The 24171-nt window shown below is 48.7% G+C and overlaps 1 protein-coding gene across 1 annotated transcript in view; it reads left to right on the top strand.

Moving 5' to 3' along the window:
* KCNN3 (potassium calcium-activated channel subfamily N member 3) overlaps positions 1-24171 on the top strand; it is a 105249-nt gene that overhangs the window by 4288 nt on the left and 76790 nt on the right. The window contains exon 2 of the mRNA XM_028710133.2: positions 15067-15162. Coding sequence (XP_028565966.2) covers positions 15067-15162 — 96 coding nt within the window. The remainder of the gene's footprint in view (positions 1-15066; positions 15163-24171) is intronic.

The following is a 24171-nucleotide window of genomic DNA, read 5'->3' as shown; positions in this document are numbered from 1 at the left end:
GCTAGGTTGACAGGAGCTGGGGCTGAGCAGTGGGAGCTCACCCTGTCACGGGGATTCAAACCGCCGACCTTCTGATCAGCAAGTCCTAGGCTCTGTGGTTTAATCCACAGCGCCACCCGCACACAGGTGGATTGATTTTGCCCCCTCAACTAGCTCGTTTGGAAAAATTGTTCCATACGCCACAGAAGTGGGGTAGAGAATTTTAGGCTTGGGGGTTCAAGCCTCTCTAACTCCCTCCCTCCCCAGCCACACTTTTTAAAGTCTCTGCTTTGCATCCTCCATGGATGTTTCTGTGTGGCTGGAATGTGTTCTTGAACTCTGATAATGCGCCTTGTTTTCCTTGGAGGGAAATGTCGTGGGAATGTAGAATCATCGCGTTGGAAGGGACCGTCTGTGTCATCTGGTCCAACTCTCTGCAGTGCAGGAATCTCAGCTAAATGTAGAAACTAGCTGGAAGTACAGACGTGAAAATGGGCATCCGTTGCCCTGCCCACTTTGTCCTCTGGCCCCGCCCACACCTGGCATGTGGCCCCCAGCAGGCAGTGTGGCCCTCAGACTGAAAAAAGGTCCCCTCTTCTCCTCCCATCACTGAGCATGTCCTGTCTCCCTCTGTTCCGCCCCTGCCCCCATTTGTGTGTTTGGCACTGTAAGCTCCATGGAGGCGGAGACCTAGCTTCCCCTCTAGGAATCTCCCTCCGGGGATATCTATGCTGCTGCTTTTCTTTTCACAATGACACTCTGCAGCATTTCAAGGTGCCTTTCCTTCTGGGAGGGCAGAAAGTGGCTGCGGTGCTTTAGCTGGAGAGCATCTGACCAGCAGGGTTGATGGTCAGGGCTTGAGCTATATGAGTGCACAGGGGGCTGGGGAGGCTGCAACTCTCCAGGTGTTGTTGGACTCCAACTCCCAGCAGCCCTAGCAGCGGGCACGGCCACGGCAAGGAATGATGGGAGCTGTAGTCCAACCAATAATCTGCAGGGCTAAAGACACTCCCATCTGTGGCCCAGGCGTAAATATTAATTTTAGTTTTTTTATTTTAATTTTGCTTCTTCTTCCTGGCCTCTTGCTAAACACAGATAATGGGGGGGCGTGCGTCATGTCCCCACGGGGGCCTCTTTTCTTGCTTTGTAAGGGAAGGGGCTGAAATCGTATGTGTTTTTAGGGTAATAATATAATTTTTTATTTATACCCCGCCCTTCCCAGTTCAGAAAACCGGGCTCAGGTTTTAACAACAAATTTAAAACACTTAATTGATGCAACAAAAAACAGCATAAAATATAGTATAAAATGTATATAACAATAAATTCAGAATTCAAAAATCAATTTAGGGGGGAAATCCATCCAATAAACATTAGATGATCACCGGGGCTAGCTGGCTAAATTAGTCCTATTTGGGCCAGCGAGGAGACCAGGGTAGAATTAGCTGTGGGATCCCAGAGCGGGTAATCTTCATAAAAAGGGGAGGGGGAGGGAAGAAAGGGGAATAAAAGATCAGGCTAAGTTCAAATTGAAAGCCAGGCTGAATAGCTCTGTCTTACAGGCCCTGCGGAAGGAAGTTAAATCCTGCGGGGCCCTGGTCTCATGGGACAGAGCGTTCCACCAGGTCGGAGCCATCACTGAGAAGGCCCTGGCCCTGGTGGAGGATAGTCTGACTTCCTTAGGGAATGGACCCATTCATCTGCCCTAGATCCTGTTCATTCTGAATTTCATTTCGATCCCCCTCTCCATTGCCTTTCCATCAAGAGTCTGGGGCAGACACGGGGAAGGTGCCCTTTAAGATTCTGACACCTAAGGTACGTGCTTTTGCACTGCTATTGAGACCCCTTTGTGCCACGGGACTTTTAAGCTCAGACTCAGAGAGTTGGCGGTTCGAATCCCCGCGACGGGGTGAGCTCCCGTTGCTCGGTCCCTGCTCCTGCCAACCTAGCAGTTCAAAAGCATGTCAAAGTGCAAGTAGATTAATAGGTACCACTCCAGCAGGAAGGTAAACGGCGTTTCCGTGCGCTGCTCTGGTTCGCTGGCCACATGACCCGGAAGCTGTACGCCGGCTCCCTCGGCCAGTAAAGCAAGATGAGCGCCACAACCCCAGAGTCATCTGCAACTGGACCTAATGGACCTAATGGTCAGGGGTCCCTTTACCTTTTACCAGTGTCATCTAGTTCCAAACCCCTGCAATGCAGGAGGCTTTTGCCGAATGTGGGGCTCAAACCCACGACCTTGAGATTAAGAGTCTCCTGCTCTACTGACCGAGCTGTCCAGCAGCTAGGGGCTTGCAAACTCTTTGGAGCTGAACTCAGTACTGGGGGAAGTGAGAGCGGTGTGGCAGTTAGAGCGCCAGTCTCGGACTGGTAGAGATATGGGTTCAAATCCCCACCCAGCCAATTATGTTCATGGGGGACAGGAATCTTGCTCCAATCTTGGCCTAACCTACCTTGCAGGGATGTTGTGAGCGTAAAGGGGGGTGGGCATAGCAGAGTGGAAGGCCGGCAGCCCAGCAGTGGGTGGAGCCAGAGCCAGTGGGAGGCTGAGCCATCCCCTGATTGGTTGTTGTTAAAAGGGCAGGTAGGTGGGGTTGGTTGAGGACAGGCTGCCAGAATGAATCTTTCTCAACCTTGGGCTAATTGCTCTTTCTTGCCTACCTCGCAGGGTGGTTGTTGTGTGGCAAGAAAATCTGGCAGCTGCTCTTTCTGCACATAACCTTCCCTTACAGAGATGAAGCGCTGGGGGAAGCAAGGGCACTACCACTTTTGAGCTTTTTGGAGGAAGAGGTGGCGAGAAATGCAAGGAATAAAACAAATAAATAGACCTTCCTGGCTGGGTGGGTGTGAGACGGTTTGTCAGCCGGCAAAGCGCGGCTGCTGTGTACATGCGCAGGAGGCATTCTCCTTCATTAATTCATCTGCTTGTTCCTGTACTGCATCCTAGCCTAGGGAGAGAGCATGCAGGCTTGCAAAGTTGTGGGTGGGATTGGGAATCTTAAGGGTGAGCATGTGTCCACCTGGACCTCTCTGTCTGGCTCTCCACGCAACACCCCTCCCTGGTTCTGCATTGCACCCGGATTATTTTCCCCAGGCCGAACTGTGTCCTTGGATTTCCGATTGAGGCTGCCTCGATTCCCCGCCCCTTCCTTAAGCTCATACTGCCCTGCCTTGCAAGGTTGTTGTGAGGATATTGTGGAGTGATGCATAAATGAAGGTTAGGGGAAACTGTGACCCCCAATTGATTGCATTTATATCCCACCATTTTCTCCAAGAAGATCAGGGCAGTGTGCATAACTCTCTTCATCTCCACAACAACCCTGTGAGGTAGGTTAGACTGAGAGGGAGCGACTGGCCCAAGGTCACCCGATGATCTTCTTGGTCAGGTGGGGATTTGAACCTTGGTCACCCAGGCCCTAGTCCAACACTCGAACCACCACACTACTATGGCCCTCCCAGATGCTGCAAGTATCATAAGACCTGACCATTGACCATTCTGGCTGGGGGCTTATAGGAGCTGGAGTTCAAGAGACATCACTGCATCCTTCTGTGTGTGCATTTAATATGTGGTCCCTGATTGGTTGGGACATGTGTTTAGGATGCCGCCGAAGCCCTCCAGGTATTGCTGGTCTCCAACTCCCATCATCCCTGACCATTGGCCATTCTGATGGGAGCTGGAGTCCAGGAGACATCACTGCACCCTTCTGCGAGTGCATTTAATATGTAGTCCCTGATTGGTTGGGACATGTGTTTAGGATGCCGACGAAGCCGTCCAGGTGTTGCTGGACTCCAACTCCCATCATCCCTGACCATTGGCCATTCTGATGGGAGCTGGAGTCCAGGAGACATCACTGCACCCTTCTGCGAGTGTATTTAATATGTGGTCCCTGATTGGTTGGGACATGTGTTTAGGACGCCACCAAAGCCCTCCAGGTGTTGCTGGACTCCAACTCCCATCATCCCTGACCATTGGCCATGCTGATGGGAGCTAGAGTCCAGGAGACATCACTGCACCCTTCTGTGAGTGCATTTAATATGTGGTCCCTGATTGGTTGGGACATGTGTTTAGGACGCCACCAAAGCTCTCCAGGTGTTGCTGGACTCCAACTCCCATCATCCCTGACCATTGGCCATTCTGGTGGGAGCTGGAGTCCAGGACACATCACTGCACCCTTCTGTGAGTGCATTTAATATGTGGACCCTGATGGGTTGGGACATGTGTTTAGGATGCCACCAAAGCCCTCCAGGTGTTGCTGGACTACAGCACCCATCACCCCATGTGCTGTCTGGGGGCTGCTGGGAGTCCAGCCGCCTCCCCCGAGGGCACTGGGTCCCCCCCCCCTAATCCCTGGGATGAATGCTAAGATATTCTCCCTTCCCCTGATTGCTTCTGATTTCGACACCACCTTCCTCGCTCTCCTGCCAGGCTCGCCTGGGTACCTGCGTGTCTGCATTTAGAAGGCTGGGGGAAGGAGTGAAGTTCTCTGCGGGGAAGGGAACGTTGGCATGGGAACTCTTTCCAGGGCCTGAGAAGCCTGGCGGGGAGGCAGGGCTGCTCTTTGGGGACTTGCCAAGGAAAATCACACACACCCTCACACTCTTCTCCCCCCCCCCCCACCACCCGGAAAAAAAAACACCACACAAAACAAAACCCCACGAAGAATGTGTGTGACGCTGGCACTTTGCCACCTCTGGGGTTGGTGTGATCCGCAGCCTGCCCCTTGTTGCAACACAATAGCAGGTCCCAAGGTTAGGCTGGGGGAAGCGTGTCTTTGCTTTCTTCTCATGCCAGTTGGGAGCTAAATATATCTCTTGCCTCCTCTCTCTCTCTCTCTCTTTCTCTCCCCCCCCCCAAATCTTGATTCTGCATTCATTCTTTTCCCAGCTCTGAGGAAGAGCAGCGCTTGATATCTTTTTTAAAATATATATATATTAAGGAGGTGATGGAGATCAAGTCAGCTAAGCAGTGTGAGCTCCCAGCCCCAAATCCCTGCTTCCTTGTGAGTTGAACTACTTTGTGCGAGGTAATCTGCGCATCCTCAGGGGCACCCTTGTTTTATGCAGATCCTTCTTACCTTCTTATTTTGCTTTTTTTTCAAACCCCCCCCCCCCCAGTTGAATTTTAATAGCAGCTTTCAGGAGAAGGAAAGGAAAGGAAAATAAAAGGAACTAGAAATATTAAGTTGCCAGAGTTCCAGGGTCGGGAAACCAAGCCTTATGAGGAACGGTTGAAGGAGCTGGGTATGTTTAGCCTGGAAAAGAGGAGATTGAGAGACGATAGGACAGCCATCTTCAAATATCTCAAGGGCTGTCACATGGAAGATGGAGCAAGATGGTTTTCTCCTGCTTTGGAGGGTAGGACCTGAACAAATGGATTCAGGTTACAAGAAAGGCGATTCCGACTAAACAACCCTCAGGAGATTGTGGACCTTTGCATTAGCTGAGATTGTTGCATTTCAGGGGGTTGGACTAGATGACCCTCGGGGTCCCTTCCAACTCCACAATTGTATGATTCTGTGATTTACTGAGTTGACCATTCCCTTCGTTACTTAGAAAAACATTAGTGCATTTTTGTTTCATTTTTATCAACATATTTGTTAATCTTTAAAAACTTCATACAGAGGAAACAGTGGAAAAAAACACAGGGTGAAAATAGGCAGACCCAGAAATGTATCTGCTTGCTTGTTTAGATGCTTAAGTTTGTCATCTGAATCAAAGCTACTACAGTGGTACCTCGGGTTAAGAACTTAATTCGTTCTGGTGGTCCGTTCTTAACCTGAAACTGTTCTTAACGTGAGGTACCACTTTAGCTAATGGGGCCTTCCGCTGCCGCCACGTGATTTCTGTTCTCATCCTGAAGCAAAGTTCTTAACCTGAGGTACTTTTTCTGGGTTAGCGGAGCCTATAACCTGAAGCGTATGTAACCTGAAGCGCCTGTAACCCGAGGTACCACTGTACACACCAGATTTTATCAAACTGTTCTGCCGCTGTTGGAGGGTTACTTTCCTTGGGCCTTGCAGGCTCTGTCTGTGAGGTTCTGGATATTCAAAATGAAACTGCAGAGATGCAACAGTCAGAGCTAGGTTTCCTCCTTCTCTTTCCCAAACTGACTTTTATTCTCTCTCCCCTGCTGATGTGTAAATAAATCTTGCCAGCCCAAGGTCTGGTTGGAGCATAGCTGTTGTGCCTGTTATGAGCTTGAGCTGAAATCTAGGAACTGTGAAATTTTTAGGAGGGGTGATGGGACAAGTGAGATCCTGGAAGGAAAAACTTAAGCACTCCTGAAAGCTGTCATCCTCACTTTGTTGTTTTGTTTTTTTTACCTGGGAGTAAATCCCATTGGACACAGTGGGGCTTCCTTCTAAGTAGACTGAGAACTGCACGGTTAATCTTGTTTGTTCAGTGAGAGAGGCCGTAGGCACTGTCTGAAATTTCTCAAATGAATCTGATAGAGCTTAAAGATCACCATAGAATCATAAAATTGTGGAGTTGGAAGGGACCCCAAGAGTCATCTAGTCCAACCCTCTCTCAGTCTCCTCTTTTCCAGGCTAAACATACCCAGCTCCTTCAACCGTTCCTCATAAGGCTTGGTTTCCAGACCCTAGATCATCTTTTTTAAAAAAATATATTATTATTTTCCATACATAAATATAACAAAAGAAAAGATTGACAATAATAAAGAAAAAAGAATAACACAGAAAAAAGAAAGAGAAAAAAGAATACGTATAAAACATAAAATACAACAAATCTTCACTACACTAACACTTAATTAATTATAATCCATCTTCATAAACATATTATTTGACTTCCTCAAATCTCTTCCATCTGAATTTCTTAGTAATTATATATAGCAGTTTCCAAAATCATTATTTCATAAACCATATCACAGTCATAATCATATTTCGACCCTAGGTCATCTTGGTCGCCCTTCTCTGCACACGTTCCAGCTTGTCATCAAGGCCACATTCACATCATACATCATAGCTTCTCCCAAACAATTCTGGGAGTTGTAGTTTGTCAAGGGTGCTGAGAGGTTCCCCCCTACAGTTCCCAGAATGGTTTAACAATCGATTCTTTTTCCCAGGGAATGCTGGGAATTGTAACAGAAATAAGAACACCTTATTGTTATTTTGGGTGTGTCTGGTGCTATACAGAGTCCAAGAGGACAGGGCCCTGCCCCATGAGCTTACAGTCTTACAGGTTTGACCACAGGTGAAACAATAGAAGAAGACTGGAGGCCTATGATATGTACTGCAGTTCTCACCCTGGGCCAGCAGGGGGATACTGTAGATAGTTATGCAAATAAGGGATCGAAAGTGACGTTCAGTGATTGGAAGCTTTAGAAAATTGTTACAGTTGCATTGTACAGGAGCTCTATATAAGCAGGCTGATTGAACCCTTCAGTTCAGTTCTGTTCTGGCCTGTGAATAAACAAGAGCTGTTTGAAGAATCGCTGTGTCGTCTGATATGTTCACCCACAACTTAGCAGCCTAGGTAAACAAGGAAGTGATATGCAGTGGTTAAGCTCAGTTAACAGGCACATTTTGAATGTGAGAGCACTGAGGGCACCTGTCACAAAAAAGCTGCTTTTAGGGGAATGGACACGGCCTAACGCAAAATGGCTGCAGCGTGACACAAAATTAGAGAGACAGCCACCCCATGCAACTGTATTCTTACCACAGGAAATCAGTTTTTTCCTGCTGATCCTGATTGTGGCGATTACACAATATTGATTTTTTTTTTTTTTACACACACAAACAGATGCTGTTGCTGTCTAACAGTAACAGGGAGCAGCATTCCTCAGTACAGTACCAGGAAAAATATGCAAGGTGGCCACAGTCACTCTCATTTTGCAGAAACCGCTTAGGATCTCCCTGCACATTTCTTCGTATTTATTAAGGGTGCTGAGAGTTGTCGGGGACTCATATTCCCCCTCACAGAGCTGCAATTTCCAGAGTGGTTTAACAATCGATCCCTCTTCACAGGGAACGGTGGGAATTGTAGCTCTGTGAGGGGAACGTACGCCTCCTCTGAAGGACTCTCAGCACCTTTAACGAACAACACTTCCCAGAATCCTTTGGGGGGAAGCCATGACTGTGATACCGTAGTGCAGGCATAGGCAAACTCGGCCCTCCAGATGTTTTGGGACCATAGCTGTCAACATTTCCCTTTTCTTGCGAGGAATCCTTTTTGGAATAAGGGAATTTACCTTTTTTAAAAAGGGGAACGTTGACAACTATGTTTGGGACTACAACTCCCATCATCCCTGACCACTGGTCCTGTTAGCTAGGGATGATGGGAGTTGTAGTTCCAAAACATCTGGAGGGCCGAGTTTGCCTATGACTGCCATAGTGCTTTAAACAAGGGTGTGAATATGGCTTAACAGAGGCAATTTCAAGTACAGTGATACCTTGGATTACATACGCTTCAGGTTACAGACTCCGCTAACCCAGAAATAGTGCTTCAGGTTAAGAACTTTGCTTCAGGATAAGAACAGAAATTGGGCTCTGGCGGCGCGGTGGCAGCAGGAGGCCCCAATAGCTAAAGTGGTGCTTCAGGTTAAGTACAGTTTCAGGTTAAGAACAGACCTCTGGAACGAATTAAGTACTTAACCCGAGGTACCACTGTACAGGACCCGGCCAAACAACTGTGGTGGTAATAATGGTCACATACACTATCCATTTAAAGCACTGAGTGCTGTAACCAGTCATGGCTTCCCCCACGGAATTATGGGAATTGTAGTTTGTTAAGGGTGCTGAGAGTTAGGAGACCTCCTCTCTTTCCCCTCGCAGTGCTACAGTTCCCAGAACGGTTTAAGGAACAGTCCCTTCTCCTCTGGGAATTATAGCTCCGTGAGGGGAAGTGGGGTCTTCTAACCACCCTTAACAAATGTCGTCTCCCAGAATCCTTTGCGGGGGAAGCCATGACTGTTCAAAGCGGTATGATGCTGGTTCACATGCAGACTGCAGATGGGACCAATCTCTTTCTGCCCTGCCAGGGCTGTCGCTACCCGCTGTGCCAGCCGGACCAGGGTAGAGCAGGTGGGGGGCAGCACCCACTGTTGAGGGGACAGCTTGGCAGCTTCCTGCTCTCGATTCCATGCCGTTTGGCTCAAAGGAGAGGGTGGCACGCCGCTCCCCTTGCTTCCCGCTTTTTGCGGTGGAGCCGGAGATTCCTGGGAGCTATAAATAATGCTCCGCAACCGCGCCTCTCCCCACCCCACCCCAAAAAGCCCCAGTTCCTTCCCCCTGCCCTTCCCCGGCCAATCCTATTGTGTTCAGGAAATTGGAGCTGAGTTGGCAAGGGGCACCCTTTGCGTGGGCGGCTGGGGAAGAGGGGAACTAACAGCTGTGAGCAGAGGCGGGCAGAGAATTCCCTTCCACCAGGGCTGGGCTCGGGTGGCGCCTTGCCAGCAGTGCCCCTGCAGGGATGCCAATCAGCCTGCCTTTATCCTTAGAAATCTGCATGTTGCAGTCCTCTTCTTCTTCGAAATGGGCAACATTTTGTGCCGAAACCTTTGCCAGTTCCTCCCTCTCTGCTTTCAGCCCCCATGGTCTCCCAACTGGGTATGCCTTTTTATTTTGTGGGGTGGGAGGAACAGAGTTTTTATTTTTGGAGGGGGGCTGAATGCAGAGGAGTGGCTTCAAGCTGTTTATTTATTGCATGCATATCCCACCTTTTCCCTGTACAGAGCTCAAGGTGGCTTGCATGATTCCCTCCCTCCTCTGTTAATCCCCACAACAACCCTGTGAGGTAGGATAGGCCAAGAGGCCCTGACCCCAATGAGCTTCATGGCTGAGTGGGGATTTGAACCCTGGTCTCCCAGGTCGTCGTCCGACACCTAACCACTGCACCACACTGCCTGTTATTACATTTCTATCCCACTTTCCTCCAGGGACCTCCAGGCGGCGTACATGGTTCTCTCTCCCTCTCCATTTTAAACTCACAACAACCCTGGAAGGTTGGATAGGCTGAGAGATTATGGCTACGGTGGTACCTCGGGTTAAGTACTTAATTCGTTCCGGAGGTCCGTACTTAACCTGAAACTGTTCTTAACCTGAAGCACCACTTTAGCGAATGGGGCCTCCTGCTGCCGCCGCGCTGCTGGAGCCCGATTTCTGTTCTTATCCTGAAGCAAAGTTCTTAACCTGAAGCACTATTTCTGGCTTAGTGGAGTGTGTAACCTGAAGCGTATGTAACCCGAGGTACCACTGTATTTTGTTGCCTTAGAACCGGACCCCTGGGGCGCCAGTCAATGTGGACAATGTCCAGGGAATTATGGGAATTGTAGTCCAGCAACATTTTAAGTAATCCAGGTGAAAATAGATTTCACGCAAAAAAAAAACCCCAAACCCCCATAGTTACATGTGGGCGGTTGTATTTTCATGAGGTTGTTATCTTCCTCTTGCTTGAGTGAAAGGTCTGAAACTAGACATAAAACAAAAATGGAGAGGGGGAAAATGTTAAGCCTGTTTCCCTCACATCCTCAGACCCAAGGTGTGGAATAATGGCAAGGGGAGAGACTAGTTCTCCCCAACAGCCTTGTGAGGTAGGCCCAAGAGATGGTGAGCGGCCCAAGCTGACCTTGTGAGCTTTGTGACTGAGTGTGGATTTGACTGCGTCCCTTTTCCATCCTAGGCTGACACTCTTGAACCACTGTGCCACATGGTTAGAGCATTGGGGTAGGACTTGGGAGACGCCAGTTCGAATCCCAGCTAAGCCGCGAAGCTCGCTTCATGAGTAAGGCACTTGGCTTGAGTTGAATGGATGTGGCTAGACTCCCAGCTCCTATCAACCACAGCAGCCGTGGCCAATGGTCTGATTGCTCAGGTTTAGTTGATTTGATCCAGGTAGCGTTTAACAAAGAGAGTATCAAACATTTTCCGGTCTCTCTCTCTCGTCTCTGCCATCTTCAAATACATAACGCAGCAAGGCCAAACTATTAAGAGAGATCGCTCCATCCCAATTTCTGTGTTTCTTCCTTGCCTGTTCTCCGCCAGCAAGTCCAAATCTATTCCAGGCTAACATAATAAAAAAAATGAAACCTTTCCCTGATTTCTCTGGCAGGAGGATTTTACCTCAGACCTTGCCATCCAGCATAGCTACCTGTATGACACCCCTGTTTAACAAGGGGATGGAGCAACATCGGGGCTTTCAGTGTTCGAAACTAGCCAGGCGCTGGGCGCATTTTAAGTGAAGATTCCTGGGCGCCTAACATCTCTGCCATTTTGAGGTGAATGCCTGGGGATCATTGGATCTGGACTGCTTTCACCTACTAACACCCCGATCATGTAGAATTCTATCAGTTATATTTTATCTGCACAATCAGAATAAATTTCTGGAAATTTCTGAATACAAGTGGCTGGGAATGGCAGGTGGGGGGAGTTGCTGGTGCGCTCAGGCCATAGCTGTCAACTTACAGATTTGAAAATAAGGGACCAGCAGCCTCGGAAATAAGGGATCAGCAGCCAAAATAAGAGATTTTCAGAGCCCAGGTATGTTCGACTTCTGAGCCCCTCCGAGCCACGGGCAGAAAGCCCAGCCAGCAGCCAAACAAAGCCTCAAGCGGTGGTTCCCACAGCGCAGCAACCCGGCGAAGGGGATGCAGCAAGGAAAACCACCTTCACCTCTCCGCTGGGAAGCGCTGAGCAAAGGCGAGTCCCCAGGCAATGCGGCCGATTGGATCAGCACAAGGCATGCAAGCTCCACCCCCCAGTTGTTCTTAGGCTCCTTATTGGGTGAGCAACGCAGCCAAGCAACGCAGTTGGAGCCTCCCTTCTCCCTGGCCAGCAGGGAGGGAGGGAGAGGAGCTGCTTCCTTTGAAACCCGGGAAATTTAAGGGACATCATCAATAAGGGACAACGGCGAGACATGGCACTGGGATAAGGGACTGTCCCGCCAAATAAGGGACGGTTGACAGCTATGGCTCAGGCCTTGCTTGCGGGCTCCCCCTACCCCCCGGCGTGTTTGGCCAGCCACTGTGAGAACAGGAGGCTGGACTTGATAGGCTGTTGCCCTGATCCAACAGGCTGCTGTTATGTTCAGTGGGGATTGGCTATGTTCTGGATTGCAGCCTGTGGATTTTGGGAGGAAAGCAGTTTTGGGATGGGCAGGTGCGTGTGGGGTAACCGCCGCCATTTGCTCTTTCCCCAAGCGATTCGCAAGTGGCTAATTTCAGGTCGCTTCGATCCATCCAGAGACACTAATTGGGTTTTGCGCTAGGCTGGGATGAGAAATATCTAAAGCCTCGAGAGGGTCAGGGCAGGAGTGTGTGCTCCTTGCGGATGGTACTAAGCATAATGAGGCTTTAATGCCTTTTTTGGTAAATGAAGGGGCTCTTTCCAACGGAGGGCTAACTCCTCCGTTCCTCAACGAGGGAGAGAGAAATCGATGGACAGTAATGGAGAGGATCAGAAGGAAATCGTTCTGAGAAATAACTTTGGGTTCTCCGCTGCCTGGAGGGCCTCTGCTTTAAGCTCTTCTAGAAAATTGCCAACAGTCCTTTGCTCTGCGGGGCTCCTGTGCCTTTTTAACAGCTGCAAAAATCCAGCAGGCATGTTTTACCTCTCCCCATTGTCAGCCCTGTTGAATTTCTGCAGGAGGAAGGGAGATAACACAGGTTCACCACCCCCTTTCTAAGATCCCCACTGTTAAGTTGTGGGTGAACGTATCAGACGACACAGCGATTCTTCAAACAGCTCTTGTTTGTTCACAGGTCAGGACAGAACTGAACTGAAGGGTTCAGCCAGCCTGCTTATATAGAGCTCCACTACAACGCAACAGTAACCACTTTCTGTAACTATCCAATCACTGAACGTCACTTTCAATCCCTTATTTGCATATGTGGACCTGAGTGAAAACTATCTACAGTATCTCCCTGCTGGCCCAGGGTGAGAACTTCAGTACACAACACCCACCACTGCCCAGTGGGTTGGGAAACAGCTGAATAAGCAATAAAGAGAGATGGGGTGGGGTGCATTGTGAACCCCGCTTTCTTAGTCACACCCACTGCCAGCATGAGGACCCTGCTGGGTTTTGCTCTGAGCAGATGAGGCCCCCCATTTAGCAGAGCTATTCTGTACCTGGCTCTCAACTCTCCCCCTTTGAGAGGGAGCTGCTTTTCAATGAATAAAAATAATAAACGAGGTGCCCCTGAGCACATGCCGAGTGCAGCCCTCATAAATGCATCTCACGGCAAGTAGAGCAGCAGCAGCGAAATGCTGCCAGATGCTTATTCTGCTTTTGCCTCCTGGAAAAGAATAAATCTGTATTTCTTTTTCTGTAAAATGAAAGAAGCCGGAGGGAGTAAGGGCAGGGAGAACGGAATGCAACAGCCAATACGAGCACGGTGGAGAAATGGAAAGGACACAGTTATTACCCAAGTAATATCCTAAACTAATGAGTGTGTGTGCACAGGAAAGTGTACTGGGGCCACCGAGGAAGCAATTACCATTAAAAAACAAAAATCAGTGAGGGATGTGTGCTCAGTAAATGAGGGCATGAATGAAAATGGTGATTATTTTTGTTCCAAGCTTTATTTTGCCCTCCAGAAACAGCAGGCGCTGCACCCCTTGCAAAAGCAACTGATGGAACAAAATGCTTGTTAAGAAATCGAAATGCCTTTGCACTTCTTTGTGGCTTTTTCTGTTTTCTTTTTTTTTTGGAGGGGGAGACAAGGAGACACGACTGGATCACTTTTATTTGACACCCAAGGATGGGGAAGCGTGTAAAGCCCCCACCCCCCTGCCCGCTGCTGTTTCAAAATCATTCAAAATCATCTCCCCAGCTCAAGCTGTCCTTAGTTGCTGAGAAATGAGGCTGCAGTCCTCACCCAACTTACCCGGGAGTAAACCCCATTGAATTCAGTAGGACTCCCTTCTGAGTAGATGTGGTTAGGACTCTGCTGCAAGTTAATAAATAGCCCAGATGGGATGAAGGAGCGTCTCCACCCCCATCGTTCAGCCTGGACACTGAGGTCCAGCTCTGAGGGTCTTCCGCTGGTTCCCTCACAGCGAGAAGTGAGGTTACAGGGCCTTCTCGGTGGTGGCGCCCCCACCCCCCTGCCCGTTGCTGTTTCAAAATCATTCAAAATCATCTCCCCAGCTCAAGCTGTCCTTAGTTGCTGAGAAATGAGGCTGCAGTCCTCACCCAACTTACCCGGGAGTAAACCCCATTGAATTCAGTAGGACTCCCTTCTGAGTAGATGTGGTTAGGACTCTGGTGCAAGTTAATAAATAGTCCAGATGGGATGAAGGAGTGTCTCCACCCCCATCGTTCAGCCTGGACACTGAGGTCCAGCTCTGAGGGTCTTCCGCTGGTTCCCTCACAGCGAGAAGTGAGGTTACAGGGCCTTCTCGGTGGTGGCGCCCGCCCTGTGGAACGCCCTCCCACCAGATGTCAAGGAAATAAACAACTATGTTTAGGGAAGTTTTTAATGTTTGATGTTTTGTCGTGTTTTTAATATTCTGTTGGGAGCTGCCCAGAGTGGCTGGGGAAACCCAGCCGGATGGGCGGAGTATTAATAATAATAATAATAATAATAATAATAATAATAATAATATGATCCATGGGGTCTCTTCCAATTCTACAGTTCTATGATTCTATGTTTAAAGTGGAGCCAGTGTGGTGTAGTGGTTAAGAGCGGTGGACTCGTAATCTGGTGAACCGGGTTCGCGTCTCCCCTCCTCCACATGCAGCTGCTGGGTGACCTTGGGCCAGTCACACTTCTCTGAAGTCTCTTAGCCCCACTCACCTCACAGAGTGTTTGTTGCAAGGGAGGAAGGTAAGGAGATTGTTAGCCGCTTTGAGACTCCTTTGGGTAGTGATAAAGCTAGATATCAAATCCAAACTCTTCTTCTTTATATGTATGGTGCAGACTGCGGCCTCAGTTATGTGGATTTCAGTGAATGTAACATGAGTAGGACAAGTATAGGTTGCAACCCTGTTATTATTGCTATTATCCATCACCCTAAAATACCCTGCTGCTTCACACCCCCTGTGAAAGGGAGAAGGGCCTGCTCTGCAGGGTTATTGTGTGTGTGTTGCTTTGAACTTTACAGCTAACCTCTCCCTTCCTTCTCGGTTTGACAGGGCTCCATGTTCTCACTGGCGCTCAAATGCCTTATAAGCCTTTCCACCATCATCTTGCTGGGACTCATCATTGCGTATCACACCCGAGAAGTTCAGGTAATGCCCCTGCGGTCCTCCGAGTTGATGTTAGATTGATTTCTCGATTATTATTATTATTATTATTATTATTATTATTATTATTATTACCAATTGCTTGAAGTTCCCCAGATGTTGTTGAACTACAACTCCCATCACCCCTAGCTAGCAAGGCCAGAGCTCAGGGATGATGGGAGTTGTAGTCCAACAACATCTGGGGACCCACAGGTTGAGAACCGCTGAAAGGTTTCAGCAGAACAGCAGTCTTCTCCGGCTGGCAGTGCCTGGTGGGATTTGTAGTCCAAAAACCCCCAGAGGGCACCCGTGCTGGTGATGACTTTTGTGTATTTATTTATTTTTAATTTAACGCAGTTTATTTATATACTGTTTTTTAGCCTAAAGGGACCCCGAACGCAAGGAATGGCATACTAAAACGAAATACACACACCGTAGGGTGTGATAAAAGTGGCATAAATCAGTCAGCAAAATCACATCAGCCGGGGCACCCGCAGAGAGCTTTCCCTAGCTAGAGAACAAATGGGTGCTGCCGCCAGCTCTTCTTAAGGACTAGAAACCCCGAATAGACTTTCGAAACCCCAAACAAGTACATTAACATTTCTTCTTTATGCTTCGGTGAAGAGTTTCATTCTCGCTTTTCTGTATGCCACCTTGGAATCCCTTTTTGAGGAACGGCAGCTGAAAGATTTGAAGCTGCAGGGTAGCTAAGGTGTGGTCTTCTAGGGGTAAAGGTAAAGGTACCCCTGCCCGTACGGGCCAGTCTTGACAGACTCTAGGGTTGTGCGCCCATCTCACTCTAGAGGCCGGGGGCCAGCGCTGTCCGAAGACACTTCCGGGTCACGTGGCCAGCGTGACAAAGCTGCTCTGGCGAGCCGGCACCAGCGCAGCACACGGAAACGCCGTTTACCTTCCCGCTATAAAGCGGTACCTATTTATCTACTTGCACTTAGGGGTGCTTTCGAACTGCTAGGTGGGCAGGACCTGGGACCGGATGACGAGAGCTCACCCCACCGCGGGGATTCGAACCGCCGACCATACGATCGGCAAGTCCTAGGCGCCGAGGTTTTACCCACAGCGCCACCCGCGTCCCTTCTAGGGGTAGTCTGTGAATATTGACCATATTGGTGAATATTCTGGTTTGACGGATGAGAGTTGGGGACAGCAACATTTGGAGGGCTACTGCCCACCCTTGCTTTAAATGAAGAGTTTTGTGGGTACAACTTGAAGTAACCCCAAGTCATAGAAGGAAGGGGACTGGAATGAGGCCTGACAACTTCCAACATGCACCAGCCTGGAGGGGAAATTATTATTTATTAAATTTATATTCCGCCCTATACCCGCAGGTCTCAGGGTGGGCAATAAGTGTGGAGAGAGGATTAGGTTTGTCTTTGGGGTTTAGGCATAGCTGTGCAGCTCCTCGTCTCAGCCCATTGACGCCATCCTTCCAGTAAAACCAGATCCCTCCCAGCCTCTCCCACAAATTTGGGGTTTCTTTAGAGCAGGGGTCAGCAACCTTTTTTTAGCCGTGGGCCAGTCCACTGTCCCTCAGAGCATGTGGCAGAGGTAAAGGTAAAGGGACCCCTGAACATTAGGTCCAGTCGTGGTTGACACTGGGGTTGCGGCGTTCATCTCGCTTTATTGGCCGAGGGAGCCGGCGTACAGCTTCCAGGTCATGTGGCCAGCATGACTAAGCCGCTTCTGGCAAACCAGAGCAGCGCACGGAAACGCCGTTTACCTTCCCGCTGGAGTGGTACCTATTTATCTACTTGCACTTTGACGTGCTTTTGAACTGCTAGGATGGCAGGAGCAGGGACCGAGCAACGAGAGCTCACCCCGTTGCGGGGATTCGAACCGCTGACCTTCTAATCAGCAAGCCCTAGGCTCTGTGGTTTAACCCACAGCGCCAACCTGAGCATGTGGTAGGCAGGACTATATTTCTTTTTTTGGGGGGGAAATGAACGAATTCCCATGCCCCACAAATAACCCAGAGATGCATTTTAAATAAAAGGACACATTCTACTCATGTAAAAACACGCTGATTCCTGGACCACCCGGGGGCCGGATTGAGAAAGTGATTGGGCTGCATCTGGCCCCCGGGCTTCGGTTGCCTACCCCTGCTTTAGAGAGCTGATTTTCGCATCTGTGTGAAAATATATAAAGTAAAAAAATATGTATGGATGTGTTGGGGGAGGGAGCGTACCCTTTCTCCCCTTCCCCAAAATGCTTTGTGATCAGTAGGAAGTGTTCCATGGACCCAAATGGCTTGAGGTCCCATTCTTTTTTGGGGGAAGGGGGGGTAGCCCAATGGGTGACAGCTAGGCCTCCTCCTTGCCACTGTCTGGCTGTGGGTTGCCAAGGTTACCAGAGCAATTGACATGGCTTCCTGGCATTTTTGCTTTTGCTGATTGCATGTTCTCCTGCCCGCTTCCAGCAGGCTTGAATCGGGTGCTCACAATCAGGCTCTGGGTTTATTTGGGGTTTTTTTTTTGGTGGGGTGGTGGTATGGGCACTAAACTAAACCCACAACCTTTCATGCCAGGCTCATCTTTCCCATAAGGCATTTCTTCCTCTTCCTCCTCCTTTTTAAAAAAAAGTTAGAACCCACATGTGTGGATTAGGTCTGCCCTCTGAACATGTGCAGAGTGCCCTTCAAACGGTGCAGAAACCAAAGTGGATGAGAGGCATGGAAGTGAGTGTCCAACTTCAGCGTGTGGCGATACCTGACATTTTTATGCACATACTGTTGCAGGAAAAATCTGAGGGCTCCCTTGGACAAAAATAAAACACCAACCAGAGCAAATTGAAGCAAATCAGCAGCCTGTAGGATTGGTCTTTATTGAAGAAAGACTGTCGCGACAGGGTGCTCCCCTCACTCGCAGGTGAGAGGAAAGACCCAGAAAAATAGTGTGCCAGGTCTTATAAAAACTTTTCAAATTCCCCTCCTCTAGGTCAAGCCCACCCCCAGAAACATCATGCATACATTACAGAAAGGAGGGGTTGAGGGAGGAGTTGGTGGTAACCTGAATATCTTGTCACCTGGCTGGTTCCTCCTTTCCCCCCTCCCCATGAGTCACTTCCAGGAGACAAAGGGGAGTTTGCAGTTTCCTGCCCCCTGAGGGAAGATCTGATCATTGTCCTTTGTTTCAGTCCATGCTGAATCCACTCCCATATGCAAGTTGTCTTCTGTCTGGGATCATCAGGGTCTGTACAGCCACTGGGCAGGGCTCCTGCAGATGTGCTGAGACTGTGAAGGGATTATGGCTGACCAGGGCCAAGTCACCCCCCTTTGTTAGTTCTTGTCATATGGAGTAAAATAAAAATGGAACAGTGCAAATCCGATGTATGGTTGATTTTCTATGAATTTATATCAGAAATGTGGCATATGTAGTGTGTGTGTGTGTGTGTGTGTGTGTGTGAAGTTTGTACAAACAGAATGATTGGGGTGGGGGGGTTCCTGCTACAATACGAAGATAATTGGGTGGAAGAGGGGATTTTATTATTAATTATTAGATTTCTTGCCTGCCCTTCACTGTTAGTGAGGCGACGCCACAGTTTCAGACGGGCTTGTTGACAGCACTGATCAGCGAGCCCCTCTTGGAAAACAACATTCAGGAGCTCTCTTGAACCTTTGGAACGGTGCCTTTTATTTTATTTTATTTTATTTTTTGCAGAAAACAGTCTCACAGGCCAAATTAGGAGCCGTGTTGGGCCTAGTAAGATCTGTAGGCCGGACGTTCCCTAACCCTTTCCTAGTCCAGCCATGACTCGACTCTGGCTCCTTTACACCCCCCCCCCCTACCCCTCAGCTGCCAATATTTAAAAGCAATGAAAGAGGAGCTGGAGAACAATTCACACTGTTTTTCTTTCTTTCCGTATTCTGCTTTGGCCTTGGCTTAGAAAACCCACCCCATTCCCCTCCGCAAACGAGTATACCCAGTGGTTCCCTCTGAAATCCACCCTTGCCGGGGTCACCCTGACCCCATTGCTCATCTCCTCCTTCCCCACAGATTTTATTAGCTCTGCAGCGTGCCAGGAAAGCGATGGGAGAAGGAATTACTCCTTCAGCTGTGTGTGTTTTCCTTGCTTGTTAAACGGGAAACGCTGCCAGATGGAACCGATTCTCGGTCTGAAGCATTCATGGGGGTCTTTGGGTCCAGGCTAGGTGTTTGTTGGGTGCAGGCGACCGGCCTTTTTGGAGTCACACTCCCCATCGCAACCCCCATCTCACAGACACTTCCCCTACTGCAAATCACAATTATTTCTGTGCATTTCAATGTTATTTTGTTGATTTATAGCAGGAATAGGCAAACTCCAGCCCTCCAGATGTTTGGGACTACAGTTCCCATCACCCTTGACCACTGGTCCTGTTAGCAAGGGATGATGGGAGTTGTAGTCCCAAAAACATCTGGAGGGCCGAGTTTGCCTATGCCTGATTTATAGCATTTATACCCTTTAGCCAAAAAGGCATTCCAAAAGGGGTGAGGTTTTGCCCCTGCACCTCCAGATATCAAGCACAAAGTTGGGGGTGATCTCCAGACCCCCCCCCTTTCCCCAGCTCTAGGCTTGGGGCCGGGGAGGTAGTTTTGGGGGACTGATCCTGCAATGGAACTGCAAGTGGATCCCAAGCAACTGGGGATATCGGCTGCATTGTAATGTCATGGTAAACTGTGGTTTGTCATTTTGGGGTTGAACCTGGCTTGTGCATGCCCTGCCCCCCTTTTCACCTCATTTTTGAACAGTTTAACCACAGTTTAGGGTGTGGATGTTTGAAACAAGCTGACTTTGTAAACTGTGGTTTGAAGTTGGCTTGTTTCAGACAAACCACAGGTTGTTTTTTTGCTTCGGGTGACAAGACACACTGTAGTTAATCAAAACCAGAAGAGGAAACCTTGAAACTTTTCCTGGTCAGGCCAGCAGTGAGGTGGGGAAGAGTAAGAGCCCAGGGTGGAAATTGGGCTTGCTCCCATTTTGGTAAAACCATGGTTTGTTGTGATGTCCTAAGGCAACAGCCTTTCTTACAGCTCCAAGGCTGGAAGGAGAGGGAGGGCTCATCATGCTCTCCAACAGAATTGTGGCCTGCCGTTTTTGTACTTACACAACTGCTTCGTGGCAGGTAGGCATTCAACAGATGCAGCAACTCAGAACGCTTCTGCTCTATACCAAGAGAAGCTCCAGATTTTGAGTTTCTGCCCGTCAGACACTAAAAATAAATGGTGTTTGAGAGATTTGTTTGTGATGAGCCTGCACACTTGCCTACGTCTTTCGGGCTTCTCGGAGTTAATGATATTTTGTCCGCTGAACTCCTTTTTGCTGTTGTCATTGCTGAGTTTTCTGTGTGCTTGTCTTGCTGATTGCTTTATTTTTAGAATGCATTTTTACATAAGCCAAAGAATCTGGGAAAGGTAGCCTATAACGTTTTAAATAAATTAAGCACACCCACCCAACCCAAATTTGTATATCTAGTAAAAGCTCCCTTGATAAATAAATAGATCCAAATTTGCATGTGCCCATTGGCATGCATTATATTACTTCTCTTGGGGCTCTCGCTTCTGAAAATTCAACTTTTGGCCCATGTATTTTTAAAACGCCTATCTTGAGGTCTAGAACCATCCTTTTAAGAAAGAAAGAAAGAAAGAAAGAAAGAAAGAAAGAAAGAAATTGGATATTTCTGGATGTGGAGTTACTCATCTGGTATAAAGCCTGCATTTTGCAATTATGGGGTCTCCAGAACCATCAAATAATAATAATAATAATAATAATAATAATAATAATAATAAGTATACCCCGCCCATCTGTCTGGGCTTCCCCAGCCACTCTGGGCGGCTTCCAACAAAATATTAAAATACAGTAATGCATCAAACATTAAAAGCTTCCCTAAACATCTCTAAGATCTGGGATTTCAGCCTAATCTGGGACCAGCCCACCCATAAGGCAGAGGGAGGCAACTGGAGGCAGGATCCGCAGGGACAACAGATCCCGATGCCTATCTTTCTTCTCCTCCTCGTTCCTGCCGTAGATCTTCCCTCGCCCCCTTCTTTCCTGGTGCCATTTTGGAGTCTGTCTTGGGATGGCGCTGGGTTCTCCTGTTGGCGGTTTCCCGTCTCGTTCCTCCCAGCATTCCTCTGCTTCCAACCATGACAGTGTCTGTCTTCTGCCCGCATGGCCGGAGGCAGCAGTGATTCTGAATGAATCCCAGTTGCTCTTGTGCCCTTCTAAACCTGTTTTTCCAATAAGGGCATGCTGGCTGCCTCTCCAGTTTCAGTGCCGCCACCAGCTCTCCCTCGGGGCTAGTCTGACGCCTGTTCACGGATTGCAGCTCTCTTTAGAGGGACGTGTTCTGTTTGGGAGTGCGCTGTCCGTATCAGTTTGGAGCGAGCCTGCTCCCGTGTCGGTGGAGGGAGGGAATTGGGGGCACATTTGTCCCGTTGTCAGGCAGCTGTCAGCGGTCCTAAGACCTAATGGAGAAGTGGAAGGCTGTAGGGGTGGGAGCGCAGAGTTAACCCTCAACACCATGGACTGGCTGGATGCAGAGGAGAGGTGGGATGCTCCAGCTGGGGAACCCCCAAAGGAAGAAGACTTAGAGCTTGGGGATGGGTGGTGGGACTGTTAAGTTGTGGGCGAACATATCAGACGACACAGCGATTCTTCAAACAGCTCTTGTTTATTCACAGGCCAGAACAGAACTGAACTGAGGAGCTCAGTCAGCCTGCTTATATAGAGCTCCAGAACAACGTAACTGTAGCAACTTTCTAAAACTATCCAATCACTGAACGTCACTTTCGATCCTTCATTTGCATAACTATCTACAGTATCCCCCTGCTGGCCCAGGGTGAGAACTTCAGTACATAACAGGGACGAAGATAGGTGGTCAGAGGGAGAAGACAGGGAGGAGGTGTTGCCCGAAGCTGAAGAGGTAACAGGGTTTAGTGAGCAGGGAGGCCAAGAGGCGGATATGAGTCTGGCTGGTGAAGAAACATGGGTGTCTCCTCCCTCACCCCGTCTCCCAGGAACAGGGGAGGTGTGAAGTGGGAGGAGCAAAGGCAGGTGTGCCGGCATAGTCTCAGATTGCTAGTGAAGGACCAGGGAAGGAGTAGATTGAGGCAGCTGTAGGAAGGGGGGTGGATCTTCAGCCTCCACAACTGCATCATAGGGGCAAGACCTACTGAGAAGAATTGCTGTGCTCATTAGGCCTGGTCCTCCTGAGCAGACCTTGTTTCTTCTAATAAAGAGTTGTCTTCCCTTACTCCATGTGGTTTATTGCTGGCTCGCTTCTGACACTTAGGGTGGTCTCTCTCTCTCTCTACAGTGGTACCTTGGTTTCCAAACAGCTTAGTTCTCGAACAACTTGGAACCCGAACGCAGCAAACCCGGAAGTAACTGTTCCGGTTTGCGAACTTTTTTTCAGAAGCTGAATCTGCCCCGTTTTTAGTATTCTGCTTCCGATTAGAGCACTCCTCTTCCTGTTTGAGTGTTCCATTTCTGATTTGAGTCCCCCATTTCCGATTAGATATTTGGAGCTTATATTTGTTGCTTTTGTTTTTGCGGCTTTTTCGGTTAATTTGTTTTTGGGACTGTGTAGAACCTAGTTCAGCTACTGATTGGTTGATTGTGTGACTGAAGAAATGGATAAAAGCTGCAAAGCCAAGAGAACCATTAACAGAAGAGCAATAGAGGTAGTAAAATTCGTGTTAAATTTCTGTTTTAGGGGTTGTTTTTAAAGTCTGGAACGGATTAATCCATTTTGCATTACTTTCTATGGGAAAGCGCGCCTTGGTTTTGGAAAGCTTTGGTTTTGGAACAGACCTCCAGAACGGATTAAGTTTGAGAACCAGGGTACCACTGTATAGACCATAGATCTGCGTACAGAAAGTCTCAGTGGGGCAGTCCCCCATCCCCTCAGCTTAAAGGATCTGGAAATCAGGGGTGGGGAGCCTCCACCCTAGGGCCAAATATGGACATTGAGACCTCCTTGTCTGACCCTCAGGTCTCTCCCTGCATTAGTTTCTCCGCCCACTTTTTTGCCTCTGGCCCCACCCACCACTGTCATATGCCTCTTGGCCCCCGGAAGGCTGCCCAGGAGGAAATGCGGCCCTCATGCTCAAAAGGGTGTGTCACACAATCGTAGCACGGGGACAGCTTTGTTTAGCACTGCTGTGAATGCAGCTGCCTTGAATATTGAACGAGCTGTCAGGGCGACTCATAAAACCATGTTCCTTTGATGGACCCCCGTGGGCGATTTACCTGCGGGGATGGCAAGTCGGCTGTGCTCTAGGCGTGGGTGGCGAGGTATAAGAAACAGCAGTTTTGGAATAACACGTAGCAAAATACATAAAATCTGTCAAAAGAGCAGTTTCCTGCAAGGCACCCAAACCCTCATATAATGTGAAGGAGATAAATCATTAGTTTTATCATTAACGAAAGTGATAAAAATCCTAACACTGTCCGGCAAAGTAATATACAGTGGTACCTCGGGTTAAGAACTTAATTCATTCTGGAGGTCTGTTCGTAACCTGAAGCCCCACTTTAGCTAATGGGGCCTCCTGCTGCCGCCGCGCCGCCAGAGCACGATTTCTGTTCTCATCCTGAAGCAAAGTTCTTAACCCGAGGTAATATTTCTGGGTTAGCAGAGCCTGTAACCTGAAGCATCTGTAACCTGAAGCCTATGTAACCTGAGGTACCACTGTATACCGTATTTTTCTGTGTATAAGACGAGGTTTCCCCCCCTAAAAAAAAAAAAGGGAAAAATTAGGGGGCGTCTTATACTCTGGGCCATCTCCTCCCATTTTCTTAAATCCGAGTCTCCAAAAATAAGGGGCATCTTATACATGGGGGCGTCTTATAGATGGAAAAATATAGTATATATTGCTTGTCCCTTGATTACTTTCAAGTTAGGTCAGTTTTCCTTGAAGTTGTGTAGGAGACTTTAAATCCCTGGAACAGCCCAGTCGGTAAGAGCATGGGACTCTTAATTTCAGGGTCAGGGGTTCGAGCCCGACGTTGGGCAAAAAGGAT

The sequence above is a fragment of the Podarcis muralis genome, chromosome 16 (genome assembly GCF_964188315.1).
Source record: "Podarcis muralis chromosome 16, rPodMur119.hap1.1, whole genome shotgun sequence".
In the NCBI taxonomy this organism is placed as follows: Eukaryota; Metazoa; Chordata; class Lepidosauria; order Squamata; family Lacertidae; genus Podarcis; species Podarcis muralis.
The sequence above is the reverse complement of the archived record's forward strand: the minus strand, read 5'-3'. Positions and strand labels throughout refer to the sequence as shown.